The following is a 23,618-nucleotide window of genomic DNA, read 5'->3' as shown; positions in this document are numbered from 1 at the left end:
TTAAAAATGCTGGAACTAAAAAAAAAAAACAACAACCTCAACATCAGAACGGTCCTGGGCCATATTACCCAATACATTTGCTCCATTGTTAAACATGTAGAGAGTAATCTTCTGTGGTGTGCCAGGCAACTAGGTAGGACTCATTCGACAGTCGCTGACAATGAGCCAGTGTGGAAATAAAACAGCTGTTGCTGTTGTTGTGTAGCATTGTGTACATGAGTGTGTGCACATGGACCAGCGTTGTATACGCTCGATGGTGATTTTTGCCCCCAACGTCTCCTTCCAGGCAGCGCTGCGACCGCTGCCTCCAAGGCCCCTAACCCTAACCCTAACCAGTGCCTAATCCTAGTGCCTTCCAGGCAGCGCTGCCTGAAAGGAGCTGTTGGGGGCAAAAAACACCGATAAACGTTGTATACGTCTGTAGACGTCCTCCTAAACAGGAGATTAGAACAGGCGGAAACACACCTGCATGTGTGTCTCAACCCTGCACCTTAGGGACAAAACACTTTACATACCATTCAAATCATCTGTTTCTACTCACTGCAGAGCTCCTTCCTTATTTCCATGCTTTGGGTTAGACCAGTTTACTACCTATAAATTAAAGTATTGGTCTTGAGGAAAACTAGTTTGGTATTCATATTTCTCATACGTATCGTTCAAGGTTCCGCATCTCAAATTTTTTTTTATGTCAGGGTTCCGGAACAATTCAACTTATTTATTACTTTTAAGCAACATACATTCAAGTTGAGTTCTCAGTTTTCCTGCTCAACTTTTGTACCACTACCTGGAATTCGGTACCGGTACCTTTATTCAGTAGCATACTTTCTTTCTAATCATTTTTTGTATTTCAGTTGTAAAAATAAGTCCAAACCCATTTATGTTTTTGTGGGGAGGGAGATCAACAACGGTCCGTTACACTGCTACTGTATACTTCACTAACAATGTATTGATCAGTATGAAATGTATTTGAAAATAGAAAATGTTACACTTCAAAAGGTTTATACGAGGTACGGGCCGGGTCCAGATTGACTTGTCGCTCGGTCCGGATGCGGACCGTGGTCTGGACTTTGAGAAGACGTGGTATAAACTGGACATTAAGCCAATGTGGATTTGCCAGCCATAATTATAGCAATCAGGGTTTTCGCTGCCATTATAAGGTTTAGGTGCAGCACCTGAGCCGTTTTGGGCAGCAACTAAGCCAAATGATTGTAACTAAAAGACTTTTCTCAGATCTAATGATTGTAGTTGGACTTTTTTAGCAAGTTGTGTCTTTAAGCTTTTTGAGTGTTAGTTTTTTTTATTATCTCCTTTAGCTTTTCCAACATTTTAGACAGATTTGGTCCAAAACGATGTGGAAAAAGAGACGCAAAACTACCACAAAGAGACACACAGCGACTACAAAGAGACGCCACGTGACCACAGAGACCCAAAACAACCCCAAAGAAAACAAAAAAGACCAAAAAGAGCCACAACACGACTACAAAGACACGCAAAATGTATGCAGGAAATTGCTTTTGTTTTATTGAAAAACGTAACACTTTCTTGAGGAAGGACGCCTAAACCCCCCCGCCAAATACTCACACCTAAGTCTTCCACAAAGATAGGGAAAACACTGACAATATTGGATTTTAGTATGATATTTGCACAGCAATATTGAATTCCATATTCTGTGACTGATATTATCAATCCAGAAGAATGGGATTCCCTCTGAATGGGAAAAAGGTTCAACTGGACCACTGTTAATGTCCCACAAATGACTTGACAGCTGCTCAGATCTGTGTAACCACAGAGGTGCACACTGGGTGTTGAACGTCAAAAACGACGGGCTTATCTGCTAATGTTGGCTACCGACCATTACCATGAAACATTCCAGCGAATGGACGGTACCGTAGGGTGATTTAACGTCACTGCTCATTTTACACACAGTTTGACAACAAATGCTGAGTGAACATTACTAGCTATGTTTTTCATGTTGGTTTTGAGCGGTATGCACCCCCACTAACCTGGAAAACGGTTTTTAAACAGTAACGTTACTACAGCGTGTCGGAGGAATACACACAGTCTCCTGCAGTGGCGACTCAGAGGCAGAGGGACCGTCACAGCAGCGTTCGCTAACGTTAGCCTCTTGTCTCATCTGGGGTCTGATAAACAGGAAATTCATCAAAGTCAGTGTCCACAATGCTATTTTCCAATAAACTGTAGCTGTCATATTTCACGGGACCCGCCTGAGTGCGGATTTCGTCGCCGTTTGTCACTTTGCCTAAGATTGAGTGACAAGTAGTACTCGCCCTGTTTATTTGGTTGCCATGACTTCGCGAGTGATGACGTCCTGTCACTGTTCCAGTTGCTCACGCTAAAGGGGAGAGAGAGCGGATGACTGTTCACTTGACATCAGTAGAGCACACGGCTCTCCAGGGTCGTGTAATTATGACTTTATGACTCTTCATAAACAGCTGAAGGAGCGGTGGTGCGCGGTTTACATAGCGGAAACCCCGTTGTGCGTCTGCCCTATTTCTGATACCGTGGCGGAAGAAATTTTACTGTGGCGGGCCGCCGCGGTAATACCAACATAGAGGAAACACTGGTTTACGAGGAGAAACACAACTCCACTCATATTTTTCATTAATCCATGATTATCCTCAACCAACTACACGCTCACAAAGAAACAAACTCCATCCCTTCCATTTTAGTCCAATGGAATATTCCTTACCTCTTCTTTTTCTTAGCTGTGGGTCTCTTAGCGAGGCGGCCGAGGAATGATAGAAACCAATCCTTGACCCAGAACCACGGCCATTACTGAAGAGGACTGTGGAGTAATGAAAGAAGTATGACACAGGTTCACAAAGAGTTCACTGCCTGGAAGTGAAAACGTCTGTGTATTTGTTGCACAGCTTATGCTGGCTCATCACCGTCTCCCGTTTGATGCTGGGGCGTTGTCTCCAGTCGTCTCTGGGCAGCACTTCACCACCGTCACTGTCTTTTTTTAATAAATGCTTTTACAAAGCCAAGACTTTCCGTCTCACTAATAGTGGGTTGCTTGCCAAGTGACTTGATTTATACTTGTGTTACAATTGGGCTACACGATATGAGGAAAATATGCGATACTGTTGTTGAATATCGGTATTGTTGTGGATGTTCTTAGGCCAATTTGTCGAATCAAAGAATCAGATCTTTACTCAATCAAAAGACGCTGAGTAATTTCTACAGAAAATAACTGAGCTTCCTTCAGCATTAGTTCCTTTTACACAAAACAGGCACACGCTTCTCATTGGACATCCCAGCAAGCAACATCCCCATATAAGGTCACTATAACGATATCACTTGCGATAAATAACCCGATATGCTTTCATAATTCTGTTAAAATACAACACACTGCTTTTTGAATTTAAAACAAATGAAAAGGAAATCATTTCCAACTTTCTTTTATTGAACAAAATGACAGTTATATTTTAAAGTGCAGTTTTTTACTGATATCTTATTTCAAGTAACACAAAAAAATCTCTGAGTATTCGCGATATGACGCAGCCTTTCATGATATTGATATCGCGATGACGATAAAAAAAAAAATATATATATAAAAAATATATTGTGCAGCCCTAGTTACAATCACTAAAATGAAGTCCCGCTCAAGCTGGACTAGACTCGGAATCATGGTGAACTAGAATGTGAAGACTTGACCTGGTTCTATTCAAGTCCTGTCCCACCAACTCTTCGCTCATTTCCATTTTAAAATAGTGAGAGTGCAGTAGCAAAGCCCTGAGGCCATTTGTGTTTATGCTGCTGAGGTCGAAAAACGATAAAATCTACTTCACAGAGGCTACTTTGCTCAGTGACCTCTCCAACTAGTTAGTTAACTGTCGTGATTATTGGACTTCTGCCAAACCCCAGCATGAGGTCATACACATGGATGGAAAAGTCATTACAAGGATCAATATGCTTGTCCCCACATAATGTGGATATTTGGGTGAATGAGATGCCAAAACATGTTACTTAAATGTTTGTTTAGGACGAGGATAATACACGCTGATGGACTAGTCTGATCAAACACTAAAACCTATTATGGCAGTAATAGCTTGACAAACTATATTGACACAACACAAACCCCACAGAATGATGCCACTTCCTCAGCCCCACTCAAACTCAGGGCTGGGAACTGACCCTCAGTTAGTCTCCCATTACCTAGTCTATACCGACGACGTTCCATTTTGTTCAGGTGCCGCCGGAAATTACGTTGGATGTCCGTCACCGTCCTCTTTCTTTGTGTTGGCGTTCTAAACTCTGGTGGATTTCTAAGGACTATTGTTAACTGCTCCTCAGATCTCTGCAGGGTAAATCCAGACAGCTAGCTAGACTATCTGTCCAATCTGAGTTTTCTGTTGCACGACTAAAACTACTTTTGAACATACACATGTTCCACCAAAACAAATTCCTTCCCGAGGCTATTTAGCAGAGGCACCGTGGCTCTGTCCGGTGCTTAGCGCCACCAAAGACGATGGTGATTGGTTTAAAGAAAATCCATTTAACCAGAGCACGTTTTTCTCCCATCCAGGAATGCGGACTAGCCAAACCCCCCTCCACAGCGCTATGGAGGAATGGCAATGGGAGACTATTGTCATTATAATAATTATATGGGACTGATTCCACCCCCCCCAAATAACAGCACCAGAGCATATAAGTGAGAGCAATAACAAATAATGCAATGGGGGGAAAAAAATGTGATATATAACTTAAGACACTGGTTAGAGACAGTTTTGATCATTTGAAAGTTTGAGATTTACAGCTTTGCAGTTGATACATGTTATTACATTTTAAAAAATCTGCTTTGGTCTGCAGGGAAGCCAGATCTTTAAAAACTAATTGCAAAAAGGTTGCACTGAAATCTTGAATACATCAGTGAAGCAATCTCTGATTCCACTTGATCCTCCAACATAAACACACACTGATGCATTAGTCTAAATAACATCCAAGACACTCTTATCCAGATACTTCTCATTACAATGAACAGTATTTTATTCTAAGGCACAACTATAAAGCTGGAAGACATGAACAGCCACCACGGACGGTGATTTCTATTTGCTTCCAATTCGTGGTAAGAGAAGGGAAGAATCAAAACAGTGTGATAATGGAGAAGATCAAAGCCACAACAGCAACCTCTCCTGCTGATTCTCATTACCGCTACCAGATTCTGATACAGCCTATTTCCCATTCAGGAGACACGTTCCTTACCCACACACATACAGTATACACATTCATGTAAATAAACACACAACGAGACCTCCTTGTCAGCCCACCACATTGTCCTTGTCCGTACAAGACGAAACGCAATTCCACAAACTCTGAATACTCCGCCAACAGGTATGCCCTTTTTCATCTTTTCACAGATTGAAATGAAAACAGTCGCAGGGCATGTGGAGGCAGAGCAGAAACCAGTGACAGCATCACACCTCGCACTCTGAATGCTACATCCATGCATCTGCCTGAATGACGGCTTGTTTTTTAGTAACAGGAGAAAAGAATGGAGCTCAATGAGGATGAGTGCCAGACTCAACAATGTGCAGCCTGGAGCTAGTAATAAAAAGGCTAGTTATACTAGATTAAATGACACTGTCTGCTGCAACCCCACACACACAACTTAATTCCTTTGGTAAATTCCGAGGCAATCCTAGACAAGCTACCCCATCTGTCAGGGGAGGAAAGGGGTCAGGATTAATTGTGTGTGTGTGTGTGTGTGTGTGTGTGTGTGTGTGTGTGTGGGTGTGGGTGTGTGTTACAGTATGTAAGAGTAGGTGAACTCAAAAGCAGTTCACACACTAATTGGCTGCTATCCAACTGTCTGGGTAATAAAGCACAAGGGTGATTAGCCCAAAAAGCTAAAAAAGTCCCAGTTAGCCGGTAAGCTAATGGGCCAACTACCACACCCTGTTGCTATAATAAGACAAAAGTTGAAGAGTTGAAAGAAAATCAACTATTCATGTTGGGGCATATGCTGTATACAAGCACACATACTTGTACACGTATGCACAAATACACCTCTTCCTACAGACTCTTAAATCTAAGACTTCTAATCTGACACTAGTCCAGATGGGTAATCTCTAATTCAAGGTACAGGGATGAAGGAAGGAGGAAGCCAAGATAAAGGATGGGGGTGGCAGTGGGGGTGGGGGTGGAGGTTGTTAAAGAAAAGGCATTTGTGGATGCACAAAAGGAAAAACCAGAACGTAATATCTTAAAGTAGTAGTAATAGTTCAGTATTTTGAAAACTATGCTAATTCTCCTCACCAATTAGCACGTTGTACCTTGTGCGCTGAATCTGTACACAAAGAGAAATGTAACACCACATACCGTGTATGGACAATGTGCTAAATTGTTACAGGGACAGTGAGCGGTGTCTATAACGTGTATTCCTGGATATAAAATGCCCATCTGCACTTTTCTGTAGTGGTCCCAGTAACATTTGTTCTTAAAGTGTACTGAAGGAAGGGAATCACTGGAATTGTTGGGTCTTTGCAAATTATAGAGTGTGGTCTAGATCTACTCTATCTGTAAAGTGTCTTGAGATAACTCTTATGATATGATACTGTAAATGAAATTGAATTGAAGTAGCACATCACATCACATGATTATGATACGTTTGAGTCAAATAATTTAGGAATTTGATAAATTCAACATAGATATAGCTGCAAAACTAAGCTGTGAATGGAGAAGTGCTTACAGTGAACAGGCCTAAGTTTGCTGAAGAATAACTTATTGTAGAAAGGCCATTAATGATTAATCAATAAGAAAACACTGCCAGTGTGGATTGGGAATTTCTGCTTCTGAAGTATTAACAGAATTATTGATTAAGTTCCCAATGGGAACTTTACCAATTTACAGCAGTGAGTTTCACTTATTCTTTATTTTATTCTTTATTTTATAAGGGACTGGTGTTGATGCTGATGTGAGGGTTTATGAGTTGTCTCATGAAAAACCATTATCATCATAAATCTCAGCAGAGTCCCTCTGCACATGGCAATGAAACATTATTCTATACTAACCATGACCCTGATGCTCCATAAATTGATTCGTTGATTGGCAGAAAAACTAAGTGACAACCCTTATGTCAACTGGTTATGTGATGGTTATTTTTTTAAAGCATGAATGTCAAACATTCTCTGGTTCCAGCTTCTTAAATGTGAGGAATAACTACCTTTCTCTGTTTTGTATCATTGTGAATTTAATATCTTTGGGTTCTTTTAAAGGACAGTCAGACAAAACAAGAAATGTGAATGTTGTTTGGTTGGTCCACCACTTTGCTCCCCCCCGATGAATCCTTTTTTTTACTTCTATGATCCCCTGACTTTTCTAATAACGCCATCATCAGGTGAAAATTTCAACTTGTCCATACTTAGGTTTATGACCAAATACCTGCTAAACTACCAATATTGCCCTCAGTGCCTCCTAAGTGAGTCATAAAGGCTCAATGCTGTTCACCCACTTTAGGAAGCCAATACTTTTAGTTGAAGTTCAGCACAGCAGGTGGTTCCAATTCAAATTGCATGACTGATACTTGGAAAATAACAGCCATAATTAAATAAACAACTCAAACCAGATTGTATTAGTGCTATACCTTACATGTTTATCAATTGTAAGCCTCACACATCTGTTTCATTTAGTTGATCTAAGAGTTTGCAATCCATTGTGCCTCACATGGTTGGTGTTCAATATCTAAACGCATCATTATGACAGATTATTCACTTGCATTCACCTAGGACTCAGCTGATAATATCCTAACAGTGATGTGATTATGATGTGCTAATCACAACTACTTTATGAATCCGCCCGGAGACTTTGGCTCGGCTTACTGCTGTTACCTGTGCGTGTGGTGAAAGAAGAGCCCAGGACTTGTTAAGGTCTGAGTCATCAACATATTATGTGCGGATCAAATAGCTGACACAATAAATGTTCAAATATGATCTTTGGCCTTTTGTCTTGGCTGTTTGTCCATCTGTCCGTTGAGAATTACCTTTAGGCCTTGTATTTACCATGACAGAGAGGGTTGGGCTGTGGCTCAAGATGAAAGCAAGCATGTGCTGCAACAAAAGACATTGTAATCATAAAGGCCTTTGAAGAACCTCTGGTCTCTCTCATGGTCCCCATTCAGGGAGGGGCAGACTACACCCACTCCAGTCCACCCCACGTCAAGAGTATGTGAGAGGCGTTCACTTTGGGCAAGATGTCTTTACATGTCAAGCTGTCGCTCTAAATGCAACACAATGCGAGTAGCTGGACAGAGGCTGACGAACACACTATATCCATCTACAATGAGCCCATCGATTTGTCAGCTTGCAACAGCTAAGCAAACAGAGGGCGGCTGTGGTAAGTCCACTTAAATTGACTGAGCAGCAAACCTGGTGTCAGCAGATGGCTGATCGGAGAAGAAACCTCCTATCTCAGCTCCCTGTCCATCAGCCAGCCTCAGTTCCTCTGCTAATCCCCTCGGGACACCGCAGGTCTGCTCGGCCAGCTCCCAGCCAGCTTTACCCTTCGCTGGGAAGAAACAACAGTTGTCTGAGGGTGTCAGACTGGTCAGAAAAGTTTGATTTAAACAAACTATCCGTTTTTGACAAATTATTGCTATGAACTAAGAAACCCCAGGAACTAAACTGAGGAACTTAAAGGCCCTTCTGCACATTCAATTAAATTAAATTTTATTTATAATGTCAAATCCTAACAGAAGTTATCTCAGGACACTTTACAGATAGAGTGGGTCTAGACCACACTATAATAAAACAATTCCCCCCAAGAGCAAGTATTTGGTGCGACAGTGGCGAGGAAAAACTTCCTTTTAGGCAGAAACCTTGGAGAGACCTCGGCTCTAGGTGGGCGGCCATCTGCCGCTGCCAGTTGGGACACAGAGACACTGAAATATGATTTCATAATAATTATAGCAGTTGGCATGATGTGCAGTGGCAATTATAGTAAGAATAAAGATAATAGAATGACTAGATATAATAGTAGTAGGTGTGCAGGGCGTAGCAGGGCGTTGGCTAGAACCACGGCAGCAGCTGCACAATGCCTTTTGCATAACCACTTCATTTGTAGAATTGTAAAGATCAGGTCATTTACCGATAATAGATTATAATGCAATGGCTTTGTATGGCAATTTTTGAGAGCACACAGCTTCATCTTCAAATTATCAACTTACTTTGTTCAACCGTCCAAAAGCCAAAGATATATATTTTTACCACAATATGAAAGCGAGAAAATCAGCAAATCCTCACACAGGAGAACCTGGAACTAGAGATCTTTAGGTAGTTTTGTTAGAGAAAAATGACTTATTAATAATAATAATAATAATAATAAATAATAATAAAATAATTAATCAACTAGGCACTAGTTTCAAAACTAAATCTGTACAATTTACTGCTGCTCGACTGGGATATTTCAATGGATGCTGGCAAGGAGTCATGCAGGCGCTGAACGGAACACTGAATCACCTGAAAGACGATATTGTGTCAGGAGGCTTGATATTCAGTGGTAGGAAACACTGTTTTTGAGAGTTAATGTCACAGGGCTATAGCTCCAGAAAAGGAACACAGTCATGGTCGCAGATATAGTGATGGAAAAAATGTTTTGCATTGGCCTGGTCCTACCAGACTCTCGTAAATTTCATTTGTACAGAGAGTCTGGCCTCTCTCCGTTGACAAGTGTTAACTTCCTTGAAAGCGGGTACTCTGTCGAAGTTTAAAACTATTGGATCTGCCCAGAGCCACTCTGGAGCTGCCATAACCAATCGCTAACGTGTGGTCGTGACGTCGGCTTAGCATTGCTAGCGTTAGCCTTTAGCCGACTCCTTCACCACTAACGGAGCGAGCTGGAAAATCAATCTTTTCTGGAACCCCGTGGGGAGGAGGGCCACAACATCATGGCCACCAACACAACTCAGCAAAGATTGTTCTTGCTCGGGCTTTAACTTCTGGATATTAGGCAGCGTTGCCACAACAACGGACCGAATGGCTTCGCTCGCATCTTTCTCCGCCGCCATTACGGAACTACAACTCTAGCGCACGGCCTCAACGTCATCGTTCTCAGCCACTCCCTCTGTTCGCTGATTGGACCGCCAAAAATTTGGGCGGAGAAAACCCAAGACTATACCGCAAACCTAGACGGAGTACTGAAGGGAAATGAAAATTGAGCAGAAGCCCGTAGGAGGGCGGAGCCAGGCTACTCCCAAAGTGCAGATCTGTGCAAAAACATATACCAATAAATGCGGGGGGGAAATTATGTCCATGTACAAAAGAATAGTTTGTAGTTTGTGTAGTAACAGTTGAATTTCTTTAACACTCAAGTGTAAATCAGTAGATGTTAACCTTCTCTGTAACCCAACCGAGACCGTCTCTTTCGCAAACAATACTTACTGATCTGCCGTAAAATGTACTTCATGTGGTTACCATAGCTGATTGGACTTTTCCCGTTTGGATCGGGGAAGCCCAGGAACACACAGAAAGAGGGGAGTATAGAATGGGTAATTATACTTAGCTATGCCGTTTTAGACTGCCAGTGGACCTTTGACACACTGAGCTTCTCTCTCCTCTCTCTTTCAATTTGTGTGCATCCTGAAATGTCCCAGAAATGCTTGTTACTAACCTAGCTCTGGGGAGCTTATTCCCCGGAGTCCTTTTTTTCACCCAGCATGTTTCCTTGGATTAGGGTGGCACCAAAATCATGGTTGCAGCTGTCCCCGTGGTCCTGCTGCACTCCCTGCTGCACCCTGCTACGCAATTGTTGGGTCTTTGTAAATTATAGAGTGCGGTCTAGACCTACTCTATCTGTAAAGTGTCCTGAGATAACGCTTGTTCATAGCTATGAAGGTATGTGAGAAAATTGTGTTAAATAGTCTGAAGCCTCATGTAGAGCATGATCTTGACCCCTGCCAATTTGCTTATCAGAAAGGGAGAGGGGCAGAGGATGCTATTGTCTGTAAATTGGACAGTGTCTATGCTCACCTAGATGCAGGGGGACGGTGTGTGAGAATTCTGTATTATGATTTTAGCTCAGCATTCAATACGATACAACCACACATCATAGTAAATAAGCTTTTAATGATGAAGGTTCCAGGTGTATTTATTTCTTGTATTCTAAATTTCTTAGAGAACAGGTCTCAATTTGTTAAGCTAAACTCAAACGTTAAGTCAGACAAGATCATGACAAACACAGGGTTCATCACCCTTTCTTTTCACCATTTACACTGCAGACTACCGTCCACAGCAGGCAAGCTGTCAGGTTGTTATATTTGCTGACGACCCAGCCCTCATTGGGTTAATTGAAAATGATGACTATAGTCACTATCAAAATGAGATAAAAGCTTTTGTTGATTTTTGTGAAACTCATTTCCTAGAACCCAACGTTACGAAAACTAAAGAATTAGTAATTGATTTCAGGAGAAATAAGATGACAACTGAGGCAGTGGAAATGAAAGGTTCAGTAATAGAAAGAGTGAACACATACAAGTATTTGGGCGTTGTTTTTAATGATAGGCTAACATGGTCAGATCATGTTGACTTACTGATGAAAAAATTAAGTCCACGTGTATACTGTATGAGGAAGTTGCAGTCCTTTAAGGTGAATACAGATGTGGTGAGAATGTTTTTTTATGTCAGTGATATGTAGTGTTTGGAGTTACCGTGTGGTGGGTCGGGGTGGGAATGCTGGGATAACCGAGAAGGCCAGGATTGATAGAGTGACTAAAAAGGGCTGGAAAAATGGTGGGACAGTTAAATACAGTGGATGAAGTATATGATGACCGCAAAAATGACACAGAAAATAACGAGGGATCCGGGTCACCCTCTTCATGGTAATATGACGGGCAGAGTTATGGAACGTAGTGATAGGCTAAGGCCTCCTGTGACACGACCTAATCGGTATGCTCTCTCTTTTATACCTCAGACTATCAGACAGCACAACAAGCACTTTAAACGTACATTCTTATACATTTTGTACTGTATTTATGTATTGTATTATATTGTACTTATTGTATTGTATTAGGCAGGTATGAGCACTGTAATTTCCATTTTTATGGATGAAATAAACTTGACTTTGACTTTGCTATGATTTGATACTATAAATAAAATTGAACTGAAAATAAACGTGTGGTAAGAGTAAGGCACACCCTTGGCGATCTACTACACTTTCAAGATGAATATTGTGGATTACTAACAAATATAGTGGGATGGAGAATGAGTGAATGTGTGTGCCGCGCATGTGTCATGTGTGTCATTTGTGTGCTATCAGTGATGGGACTGCATTCCAGTTAATTTACAAAAAGGACTGCTACCTCTGCCACACCACGCTGTGATCAATCTTTTAATCAGCCATCTGAAATATTGTTTTTTTTGGTCCAGTTTGTTACAAACTGGACATACTATATTAGCTGTTGGACCATTTCTTTGTCTCTGCATACTTACAGTCTATCCATTTGCTTTAATGTTGTAGTTGTACTGCACTATATGTGAGGTGTTATGTAATCCAACACCCAATGTGTCAGGGTTGTATTACGTCACTGTCACACACCCCAGAACAACCCACAACATGAGCACACACACACACACACACACACACACACAGTCAGTCCTGTACTTCCAGCTATACCAGCTGACGCACCTTTGGGTCTGTCCACCACATGCTTGGTCACTCCCTGACCCCCCCAAGTCCCGCCGCCACTCCTAGCTAAGCTATAGAGTTCAACCCATGTGCAGGTGCCTCCCTGCTCCATCTGCACCCGGGCCCGGCCCAAGGCTTAGCCTGGTGGTCTCAGGAATGTCCAGCATGTCGGCCTGACACCACCCATAACAGCTTAAAAAGCACCTGACCTCTCCAGAAGCTTGGCACTTGTGTATACCTGCGTTTGTGATCAGAATGTCACTTAAGCTCACAGGGAGGTCACAGCACACTTTGAATATAATCATTAGCATTGTGTCATTACTGTGGTCTTTAACATATAAATCCCAAATAATGACCACTAGAGAAAGACTTTAGCCTCCGTTCTACCTCACAATACAAATGTGTTGGAACAAACAACATACTGCACACCGTTTCTCCTGGAAGCCTGAAAGTCTTCAGTAAACCTTATGGCTGCCTGAGATTATCAAATATCTTGGGCCCTGTTTTAACAATCTAAGCACATGGCGTGAAGCGCATGGCGCAGGTGCGTTTAAGGCATGTCCAATGCCATGTCTGACGGCGGAAAAAAGGGTCTGTGCGCCCGGCGCATGGTCAAAAGGGTTGTACTTAGTGTCTTCATTAATCAGAGGTGCGTTTTGGGCGTAACATGCAATAAACCAATCAAAGATCATCTCCCATTCCCTTTAAAAGCCAGGCGCATTTGTACCTTGGCGCATTGCTATTATGATGGTGGTTTTGCACCATAATATTTTTATTTGTAATCTTTTGCATGTTTGTGTAACAACGATAGTTTGCGTGCGCTGTGCACGAGTCTAGGCGCATTCTACTAATGCGCTGTTAAAATAGTCTATTGACTTTAGGCCAGGTTTTTGTTGGCCAATGGCACGACCACTTCACGCTGCCTCAAGATAGCAATACGCCAAGAATGCACCTGAACACACCTCCCTGTAAGACCAGCACGCCCATGGGCGCAAAGATGGGCGCAGGTGTATTTGCCATTTAAACGACGTGGGCTCCGGACGCCCTTAAAATGGCAAAGACACTTGGGTCGGGCTTTGCGCCGCGCTGCGCCAGGTGCAAGATAGGGCCCCTTGTGTTTAAAGCTGATAGTTGGGAAAGACTTCTGAAAGCTAAGCACGCTGTACACTGTCCTATTCACCTACCTTGTGTATATAAAATAAGCTGTTGCATTAATCTGCCCATATTTATTCCAGCAGCCTTTGAAACCTGCACCATTGCACAATTGACCTACTGTTCACAAATGTCATTGTGCGCTTGTTTTATTGACCCTTTGCACGTGACGTCACGCTCCACTCGCGCGAATTATGAACGCCATGACGGACGGCGGAAGAGCTATGCTGTAGATGGACGGCAAGCTAAACTCGTACGTTTTCGTTTGTGTTCTCACATTCACAATCTGCAGAGTAATCCTCACCAACACAAGCATGTGTATGTATTGTCTGTTTTAAATGAGTGATAAATAAAATTATCCTCAACCAGCTAGCTGCCGTGCTAACCAGCTGTTCCTGCTAACAGGTCCAACCCGATGATGACCCACATAACTAGCTAACATCGGTTATTCACTGACCTAGCTACATATCCAAAAAAGAAAGCCGTTCCCTTGATCATTTAACTTAACACACATACAAAAAATATTGGTTAAATTAAAGAGGACATGGCACGGAAAATAGCTTCAAAAACGAGTTAAATGCGGGTCTGCGGAGCTCCTACCCCGGCTAGCTGACGAGCTAGCTGCAGCTAGCTTTGGACTGCTCGCTAGCTGCTGCCCATCGCGTCATAATATCCACCGGTCAAATCTAAACATAGGCTACACAGCGAATATAATCACAGATAAGAAGATGGCTAGATGTTATAATTATGTGTGGTTACTACTGATCATAGACACTCCGTGATTTACTGCATGGATTAACGTGTGATAGATAATTAATGACTGCACTTCCCAGAGTTGGGATGTGTTCAGGCATCCATTAGCTAGGAAGTTGCATTGGCACACCCAGTGAACAACGGTATGTGGGTAGCCACGACCGACCATGTCCTCTAAAAACATAGGCTACGTGTTATATACATCTTTACTTAAGTAAAGAATAGATGTTAATACAAAATAAACCCTAGATTGATGTCTTATCTTTGCCATTATGAGGTACCTCCCCCCGCCGTTAGCGTAGCATCGCGTACCTGTAACCCAGCCAGCTACAAAGAACTGGTAAGCATCCAGACTTTTAAAAGCTTTGAGATCAGCACCAGTATATGGGGATACCCTGTTTACCACATAGTGGTACAGATCAGCACCAGTATATGGGGATACCCCGTTTACCACATAGTGGTACAGATCAGCACCAGTATATGGGGATACCCCGTTTACCACATAGTGGTACAGATCGTGTGGACTGAAGTCGGGCAGACTCGGTGAATAAATAATGAGGTCCGTGAAAACGGAGGGAGAACGAATTAAGGGTCGGTATCCAATCCTGCTATCTCCAACTTCTCCAAATACTGCTCTTTGTGAGCACCTACCAGATGCCCTACCTCGACCGATAACGGCACGACAACTTGTTGTTCAATAGAAGAAGCCATAAATACAGTTTATTTAGTGTTACGTATTTCAAACTGATTGAAACTATGAAACTTTCCGTTCGTCTACTAAGGTTTAGCCTGTGCTTCCGCCGTCTCGTCATGGCGTCGTCACGTGGTCATGTGACGTGTTGACAAAGGGTCAATACATACTGTACTTTTTTAAAACATATTTATATCTGCACATAGCAGTTTAATGTTTATGTTAAACTTGTTCAGCTTTGTCGTCTTGGGTTTAGCGGGTTTAGTCTATTTCTCTGAGAGTACATTAGGAGCAACGAAAAAACTGAGTCAAATTCCTTGTTTGTGTTCACATACGTGGTCAATAAAACTGATTCTGATATATTTGAGAATGCCAAATGAAATGGACAGTTCTTTGGGTTTTAGCCACACACCGAAATATCTCAGCAGCTACTGATGGATGAAATGTCGTACAGACATTCATGGTCCCCAGAGCACGACTCCTGATGACTTTCCATTTAGCGCCACCAGCAGGCTACACCTCATGCAATACTTTTTGGTTTACAACCACACACCTGTATAAAATAATGACATAACTATTCATTCATTGTGATTTTAAGTCAATGAGAACACTTCAAGGGTCAGAGTTTAAATAAGTGTGCGAGTAAAGACAAATAATCAACAGGTAGTACGTTACATACACAACCCTATTGTTTGGAGTGGCTGGTTTTAAACAGCTTTCAAAGCAGGTCACTACTAACCAATCAATCAGCCCGTATTGACGGGCCGCTGGGTGAATGTGTGTGACAGCAGAGGTCATGTGCGGAGCCCTCGGTGCCAGCTGCAGCCCCTGCTGTGCTGCTGGCACACACTGCAGCCTCCGACTCCAGAGACAAATAGGGCTAGGTACCGAATTCAATACTTGTATGCACAGACTGAATTAAGGAGTAAGGACTAAGGAGTAAATCTCATCAGAGTCAGTGATGTGATGAGAGTTGTGCCGTAATGTGTAATGTTGTCATTTATCGGTATCGAAAAAAGTACCGTTTAGGAACCGGCATCAAAGTCACAGTATTTTTGAACGATTCCCAGCCCTAGAGACAAACAACCAAGCCATTGACAGAGTTCTGCGTGGCTTGTCCCGTCACTGCGTGTGGGAGTCAGTATGGCGGAGGGAGATTAAACGATACACCATACACGGGCATTTGTGCAACAATTAGACACTTTGTAGCACAAATGTCAATATCTTTGTCTAATGCTCTTGGTGTGCAGGTGATAAAAAGGCAGTAAAAGGCAAAACGTGTACCGCTCCACTTTTCTCATATTTGATTTGTTTTGCTTTTATTTATGCATTTGTATTTATTTCTGTATGAATGTATTTATTAAAATGTCTATATATTTATTGTGTGTAGAATTATGAATTTCTTTATTTTATCTTCCAAAAGCAGATGGAGTGCCTTGCTTAAGGGCACCTTGATGGTAGTTTAAAACAAAACAAAAAAGAGCAGAGAACATTACTCATTCACTTTCGCCAGCCAGTTTGGCCTGGTTGTTCACAAACCGAAGCACACGGCAGTACAAAAACAGATAACATCACTTTGAAATATTCTCTGCCAAGCAGCGCGCGCTGTTTGTGTAGTATGTAAAGTGTGTAACAGGCTTTTTCCTGACAGCCACAGCTTTGTTCCCAGCGCTTGTCACCGAGCAGCCAGCCATAGTGATGAAAGCGCAGAACAGATAACGCCACAGAGAGAGGCTTCCACTTCACAGCCTGCTCGGCCTTAACTTTTCCCTCGGGCTCGGATAAGGAGAACCCTGTCATTTGCAACAATGTCGCTGTAAAGAGCTCGCTCGTCGCATGACTTGGAATCTACACAGATAAGGACGAAGAAAGACCACTACGACCCACACAGCAAGACGCCGCAGCCGCAGGGGTCTGCGTTTAGGAGATTAGCTCGTGTTGAGCCGCAGCTTGAATCCACTTAGTTCCACATTGTCCCTGGCCTGACTGCTGCGTTTTGTGGTCGGCAGCTGAACTTGATCTTGTGGTTATCGCAAAAGAAACTGCACTTTGTAAATAAGTGGCATCCCCCACAGCAATAGCTCTGGCTCTGCTATCTAACTTCTATTTCATCGTGGAAACAATTACACTCCCAGGCCCAGAGCACAGAACAAACACAGAACCACTTAGTAATAACACCAAACCCCATGTCCCCCCTCCCCCGCCTCTGTTAGCTGCATACTCACTGGTTTTGTTGCACTTGACTTTGGTGAGAAGTTTATGCGCCAGCAGAAGATCCCCAGTCTTTACCGCCACCAGCAGATCCTGTTCTTTCCCCATGATTACAGACCAAACCACAGACACACAAACCTCTTGCAGTCGACAGCCAAGATCGCTTTTTCTGTCTTTCAACGCACCTTCAGGCAAACGGCTTCAGCAAACATTTGCCAGCAAGCTAACACGTAGCTGCCGAATCCCAGTCATGAGATGAGGTTGGTGAAGAAGCCCCAGGTAAACTGGTCGGGGAGATCTTTTGCCTCTCGGTGTTGGAATTTGGGTCCATTGTCTCTGGTGGGTGCCGGCTGTTTGGTGCTGATCTTGGCTCTGGAGTTACAGCAGGACAAGTAGAGATTTAGTTGCCTGCTGGGCTGAGTGTGCGCTCATAGTCCATCTCTGTCGACCTGGAGGCCGCAGCAGCCTAACCTGCCATCACACTGCAAAGACAGAGAGAAATCACTTTAGCTCTACAATCATTTCAAACCATTTTCATTCCATGAAAAGGGTGCCACCTTTGGCGATCTAAAAGCACTCACAAGTTCATGTTTCAGAACAATTCTTTAACAAAAAAACTCATTTTAGGTAACCTGTGGAGTTTATGACCAATAGCAGTGTGGTTAGAGCTGGGCAATATATCGATATTATATAGATATCGTGATATGAGACAAGATATCGTCTTAGATTTTGGATATCGTAATATGGCAGAGAGTGTTGCCTTTTCCTGGTTTTAAAGGCTGCATTACAGTGAAGTGATGTACTTTTCTGAACTTACCAGACTGTTGTAACTGTTCTATTATTTGCCTTTACCCACTTAGTCATTATATCCACATTACTGATTATTTATCAAAACTCTCACTGTGTAAATATTTTGTGAAAGCACCAATTGTCAACCGTACAATATCGTCGCAGTATCGATATCGAGGTATTTGGTTAAAAATATCGTGATATTTGATTTTCTCCATATCGCCCAGCCCTAAGTGTGGTGGAGCCCAGCTGGGTTCCCATTTTGTTTGCTCTACATTTTGTTGTTAGGGCTAAATTATCGATTCATCCGTCGCCTGTTTCTTTTGTGAATAATCAACGGACTGTTTAGTGTAAAAATGTCATGGAAAATGTCCATCAGTTTTCAAATAGCCTATGATGACCCATGCAAAAGTATTTTGTCTGACCCTCAGTCTAAATCAATACATTTATTTGTCACGTGAAATCATATTAAAAAAAACAGTTTCAGTGAGGATGTAATCCTTTCATTTACAATGATTTTTTTTTTTTTATTTTATATAAAACAAAGTCTTCACATTTGAGAAACTGGAACAGATTTTTATTAATTGAAAAACAAATAATTGATTAATTTTATGTCAAAGCGACTAATCGCTGCAGCACTACTTGTGCCAGTCGCCTCATTCAAGTGTCAAGGTAAAGTGTTATGCCTAACAGCAATCAACAAAACAGTTGGTGATGAATGCTATATGCAGGATTAGGCAAAAAGAAAAAAAAAGGATGTGACTTTAACTTGACCTAACTTTCATTTGTTTTCTCAGATCCAGGAAGCCTGCTCCCCCCCCCCACTCAGGAGCGTGCAGCTAATCTCTTCCCGTGCAGGAATAAGGTCTCCGACCATCCATAACATTCTCTGCGCTTTAAGGAAGCATCATTTCAGTCAAAGTGGCTCTGGCGTTTCTGCCAGCTTACTTCTTTGGAAAAAGGTCGGTATTTTTCCTCTCCAAGAAAGAAGGTGGGGGGCAGAACTTACAGCTGCTTCAAAAACTGACAGCAAGTGAATGAACAACACTAAGGGGACACAAAATAACAAGGAGAAATGTAGAATAAAGTCTAACAGGGCCCTGTGCTTCTACTACTGAGGCTATAGCCTATTCCAAACAGGCGGTTTCAGGGAACCACACATTGGAACATTAGACTCAATTCTGTATGCAAAATAAAACCCATAGTCAAGCTGAGGCAATCTTGGAGGAGATAGTACAGCATCCAGAAGTTTTGGGATTTAAAAGTCAGCTGAATTTGTTCAGCAGACCTCAAACGCATCTGTATTCTCCTTGACATCCCTCTGTGACAACCCCACCGCCAGTAAATAATCGGTTTCAGCAGCAGGCTTTTGGTTGAGTTTGAATTCACAAGTTTTGTGCCCGGGGCAGACTTTGCAAGTCAAAAACACAGGCAGACTATCTAGTTAGACGGATTGCTCGGTTATTCCTCCGGACTACTGGGTGATCGTGCAGCAGTGTAGCCCAACAGCAGATGCCAATGCAGTCTTTGCACTGACACATGATCTAAAACTAGCCAGGCACCTTGCCAGGCAGTAAACACTGCATAGCACTTCACTGACAGGAGCCAGAATGTAAACAAGGAGTCCATAATGGGCTTAAATAGAGCACTAGTTAAATGGGGTTCAGTGACACTGGCTGACTTTCTCATGGAATCCTGAGTGACAGGTGTCACACATGTAAGAAAGCCCATAATGATCACAAAGTAGCAAAATATTTACTATAATCAAGTGAAAACTACTGTATAAGGAAGCAAGTTTAATTTTTAAAAAGTAGGATTTTAAGTCTTCAATATTATGTCTCTTTATAACAATTTCAGACCAAAGCCCATTCTCAACTCTGACAATTTAATCCCAGCTTTTCTTAGCAGCAAACGTTTACAACAATAATGACAAGTGTTAAGACCTTTCAGAAATTATTACTGTTGCTTGTAAATTAGGCATACATTGAATCCATAAATCTGTAGTAGCATCCCAGTAGCACCTCAATGTTTCCAACTGGTTCTTCTACAATCTTCCATTAAAAATGGCTTGTTGCTAAAAGTGAGTTTTTTTTTGTTTGTTTTTTAAATAAAGTCCTGTTTGGTGGATTGCGTAGCTACATGCCAGATTTAGACTCACGTTAGCCTAACAGAAAACACTAACGGTTCGTTAAAAGTTATCACACGTTAGTTATTTTCTTCTGTTTGCTTATGGCGTTAATTAATGTTAGATTTGTGACAGCGCTGAAATAGCTAGCTAGTTTCCCCTGAAGTATTTCAAACAACGTTAACTACGGAATCAACAGTGAAATTCAGCCGCCGCTGTTTCCAGTTAAAGAGAGACCGTTTCTAAATGCGGGTAGCCAGGCTGTCTTTTCGGACACATTGGTCCGATGCTAACGCTACCCATCGCAGATATCCACTCAACTGTCAAGGTGTTCCGACTCCCGGTGTTCCGGAACACTGGCAAAGTCCCAAAACACATGTATTTCCATCTATAACACGTATTATTTGTACAAATTGAACTCGTCTCAGTTAACTTTTCACCGAATAAATAAGTTTAAGTGTTCTCACCTGTTGTAGACATTAGACAACGACCTGCAGGTGGTGAGAGACAACACATATCCACGGTAGAGTTACCGAGGGCTGGACGAGACGGAGGAGCCAGCGTCAAGTGAATAGCATAATAAGCACAACTTCCGACAGTAACTTTCAAAGTAAAGCTCTTATGATAATTCATAACCTTAATAGGTGCCACAAATATTGAAGCTTTGGTTGTCAAATTAAATACACTTCTTAGAAATATTCGTTGCCACTGAGTGTTGTACATACAATAAGTTTTACGGTACATTTCCTGAAACTACTGGGCAGCAACCTTTGTGTAGCTCTGCCCGCTACTTACTTATATTTTTATTTTGAAGGCATATTACATAACTTCTGCTATTATAGCATATATTATCCCTCTTAACTCCAAGTAACTTTACACCGTTGTGTGGCTGGTTAATCGATGAATACGGATCACACAGACGGAGTACAACCCAAAGTCAGTATGAGATTGACTGAGTGTATTTATCACATGGAATGAATAGAGTTAATACTTGTCAGAGAGAGAGTGAAAAGTTATTAATATTGGTGAGTGAATGTGTGTACGTGCATGTGCGTGTACGAGAGTGCAGCGTGTGTTGTGTGTGCGTGCGTGTGTTCTGCTGTTGAATTGGATTTACCGGCTTGGGTGATAGCAGTGACTGTTTTTGGCACGGGCGAAGCGGGCAGCATTTTTCACGACACGTGGGGGCGGCACGAGCACCTAAAAGTGATTTAATAGTGATAAGTGGATGGTGCACTCCCAGGCCGGTGGGCAGTTGCCTCCGCGGCGCTACCGGACACATTGCGATGCCATTCTAGGCAACATTATAAGGAACAATGAACTGTTGCTTGTTTCCCTGCATGGCACCTGTAATATAATAGGCTACATCCATGCATGGGACCCCCTGGAGCCCAATCAAGGACCCCTGGAGATGTTGGGGAAGACCCCGGACATATATCGTGTGGTTGTGTGGTGGCGACATCTGCTGGGAGAACACTGCTATTGACATTAGTCATACAATTGAAGACAATTCAATTCAAGCTTCTCTCTCTTCATGTTGTTTTTGCATTTTATGTATTAACCACCAAATATAAAATAAACTGAAGATCAAATATCAAATCAACCCCCATCATCATCATCCCCAGGGTGCAATGATTCTTTTCTTTGGGATTAGAATTAGGGAGATTTTCCAATCTTCTTTATAATGATTCGCAGGCTCAGAGAGATTTAGCTAATTCTGACTCTTGTCATGTTTTGGTACCATAATATAAAGACTTATAGTCTTATAAATACCCCTCTATCTCAACATGTTGTCAAGCCAAAAGGCATACGTGAAAATGAATAAAGGTTCAAAAGAGAATGATAATGTGTGTACGTTGTATTCACCCATCTCAGAATGGACTGAAAGTCAAAACCACCTATTTATTTGCAGTCGTTGTGACACTTCTCTTGTTTGCTCATTTCATATAACGCGTGCAATCACAAACTTCTGCTCTCCAATGTGATAAGATTATAAATATTTTTTGACCTCGCAAAGATCAACTTTTAAGGATGTACATTTTTGAAGGAAGGTTGTTTTTGATACAGAATGGCTCAACAAAGAAAGACACAATGTAGTTGTATTATTCTATCTTTCTAAAGCCCAGAATACATCCCTTTGGAGGATAGTAGTTTTTAAAATGCAAATCTCCTAGACTAAAAAAGTTAACAGTTAGGTTCATGGAGGAACTTTTTAACAGCTCTTTCTATCGTGTCCTTGTTTATGATGAGGCGCTCAGTATTCTCTTCTGAAACTCTGCAAGAGCAAACTATGAGCAGAAAACATTGTATTCACAAGGTCAGCTATGAAGAGTTACAGTACATCCAGCAAAACATGAAAATCAGCATGCCTGGAAGGAAACATAACCACAATTCTCGAGCAGTATGTCAATATAAAACAATATAAAACATGTTGGATGGCTTGAGATGATCAAAATAACAGCAAATGTGCCATTATTAGCTCAGCGGTTCATTTGGACCCAAAGTTCCAACAACACGCAGGAGATAAGGTAAATAGCTCTCAACACAACTAAAACACAGATAATGAGGCCATCGTACATCATTCTTCATAATACCAGAATGTCTTCTAGTTTCAAATTATGCAAAATGTCTAAAGAACATAGTTGATATGCAGGGCTATTGCAGCTTGTATTGTTTTTTAAGGTGTTCATGCTGTTGTGTCCACTCCTTGCAGCAGAACTTGTCCTTGTCCTTTGTCTTTATTTTGTTTTGTAAGAATAGGGCAGAATGGGTTGCTGAATAGCTCAAATGCTAAAGCTAAACTGGATTAATAGTTTAAATCCTTAAGAAGTAGTGAGAATAGTTGGAAAAGTGGGACTAGTTTTAATTAGTATGAATAGCATTGACAAGTTGAATAACACCACTAATGTAAAAAAGATGTGGAATAATAAAAAAATAATAATTTTAGGTCTAAAGCTAAACTGGATTGCTGGTTAAAATGGGAAAGAAGAAGGTGAAGTTTTAGGAAATGTGTAAAAGTGATAATTGTTTTAATTAATATAAATGTCTTGAAAAAGTTGAATATTAGCCATATTGTATGAAAGTTGTAGGTGTTACAACAGTGGCACAGCAGTGGCAAGCGAGCGACATCTGTACGGCACATCGCGGCACCACAGTGGCAATTTGTCGGCAGTTGAGAGACCCTGCCTCAATTCGTCGTCAACTAATCAGAAATTTGATTTCCTCGGAAAACCCACAAAGATAAGTGTGCATGGTTTG

The 23,618-nt window shown here is 41.8% G+C and overlaps 1 protein-coding gene across 3 annotated transcripts in view; it reads right to left on the bottom strand.

The window, feature by feature from the left end:
• The window catches only part of caskin2a (CASK interacting protein 2a), an 80,947-nt gene extending 60,033 nt beyond the window's left edge, over nucleotides 1–20,914 (bottom strand). For all 3 annotated transcript variants that reach the window (XR_013503720.1, XM_078278929.1, XM_078278931.1), the window contains exons 1-2: nucleotides 20,828–20,914; nucleotides 17,461–17,928 (exon numbers count right to left, since the gene is read on the bottom strand). Coding sequence is in view for 2 of the 3 variants with exons in the window: in XM_078278929.1 (XP_078135055.1) it covers nucleotides 17,461–17,554 (94 nt within the window). In the remaining variant the exon portion in view is untranslated. The remainder of the gene's footprint in view (nucleotides 1–17,460; nucleotides 17,929–20,827) is intronic.
• Nucleotides 20,915–23,618: the final 2,704 nt, after the last annotated feature.

The sequence above is a fragment of the Sander vitreus genome, chromosome 21 (assembly GCF_031162955.1).
Source record: "Sander vitreus isolate 19-12246 chromosome 21, sanVit1, whole genome shotgun sequence".
NCBI lineage: Eukaryota > Metazoa > Chordata > Actinopteri > Perciformes > Percidae > Sander > Sander vitreus.
The sequence above is the reverse complement of the archived record's forward strand: the minus strand, read 5'-3'. Positions and strand labels throughout refer to the sequence as shown.